This window comes from Aplysia californica, unplaced genomic scaffold (genome assembly GCF_000002075.1).
Source record: "Aplysia californica isolate F4 #8 unplaced genomic scaffold, AplCal3.0 scaffold00940, whole genome shotgun sequence".
Lineage (NCBI taxonomy): Eukaryota > Metazoa > Mollusca > Gastropoda > Aplysiida > Aplysiidae > Aplysia > Aplysia californica.
In genome coordinates, this window is record NW_004798210.1 from 10,779 (window position 1) to 12,172 (window position 1,394).

The 1,394-nt window shown below is 58.7% G+C and overlaps 1 protein-coding gene across 1 annotated transcript; it reads left to right on the plus strand.

Moving 5' to 3' along the window:
* Positions 1-681: 681 nt before the first annotated feature.
* LOC118478779 lies at positions 682-1,338 on the plus strand (the record flags this gene model as incomplete). The annotated part of the gene is made up of 2 exons (XM_035972985.1): positions 682-1,105; positions 1,172-1,338. Coding segments are annotated over 2 exons (485 nt in total), but the record flags the coding sequence as incomplete, so codon positions are not given.
* Positions 1,339-1,394: the final 56 nt, after the last annotated feature.

Below are 1,394 nucleotides of genomic sequence, written 5' to 3' on the forward strand. Positions count from 1 at the left end.
ACATCTGTCTGTGTGTCCCCCAGTAATGTCTGTCTGTGTGTCCCCCCAGTAACGTCTGTCTGTCTGTGTGTCCCCCCAGTAACATCTGTCTGTGTGTCCCCCAGTAATGTCTGTCTGTGTGTCCCCCCAGTAACGTCTGTCTGTCTGTGTGTCCCCCCAGTAACATCTGTCTGTGTGTCCCCCAGTAATGTCTGTCTGTGTGTCCCCCCCAGTAATGTGCATCTGTCAGTGTGTAACACCCGTCTGTCTGTGTGTCCCCCCAGTAACGTGCGTCTGTCTGTGTGTCCCCCCAGTAACATCTGTCTGTCTGTGTGTCCCCCCAGTAACGTCCGTCTGTCTGTGTGTCCCCCCAGTAAAGTGCGTCTGTCTGTGTGTAACGTCCGTCTGTCTCTGTGTCCCCCCAGTAACGTGCGTCTGTCTGTGTGTAACACCCGTCTGTCTGTGTGTCCCCCCAGTAACGTGCATCTGTCTGTGTGTAACGCCCGTCTGTCTGTGTGTCCCCCCAGTAACGTGCGTCTGTCAGTGTGTAATGCCCGTCTGTCTGTGTGTCCCCCCAGTAACGTCTGTCTGTCCGTGTGTAACGCCCGTCTGTCTGTGTGTCCCCCCAGGCCAGCTGCGGACCGCCGTGGAGTATCTCCTGTGGGGCCCGCCTGTGTCTGAGGTCTCGTTGTCGCCGGTGAGCCGCGGGACCCCGGGGTCAGGGTCGGCGTGTGAAGGCGTGTCGGGTCGCGAGCAGGATCTGTACGTGTGGCTGGAGAAGGAGCGCGCGCAGGACGAGTTCTACACGCTCAAGTTCCTGCTCAAGTCTAGCGCCGGCTGCCTGGCCGAGAGTCTACGCCGGCTCAGGCGGTAGCTGGGTGGTCTCACCACTCCCCAAACGTCACGAGGACATCAGAGGACATCGCCACGCCCCTCCTCCATCATCAGAGGACATCACCACGCCCCTCCTCTATCATCAGAGGACATCGCCACGCCCCTCCTCTATCATCAGAGGACATCACCACGCCGCTCCTCAAACGACGGGAGGACATCAGAGGACATCACTACGCCGCTCCTCAAACGACGGGAGGACATCACTACACCGCTCCTCAAACGACGGGAGGACATCACTACACCGCTCCTCAAACGACGGGAGGACATCACTACACCGCTCCTCAAACGACGGGAGGACATCACCACGCCGCTCCTCAAACGACGGGAGGACATCAGAGGACATGTCCATGGCCCCCTAGAGAACATCTTGGACAGGACTTGGATGGCGTTCCCTTCCTCCCTACATCATCCCTCCTTCCTCCCTACATCATCCCTCCTTCCTCCCTACATCATCCCTACATCATCCCTCCTTCCTCCCTACATCATCCCTCCTTCCTCCCTACATCATCCCTCCTTCCTCC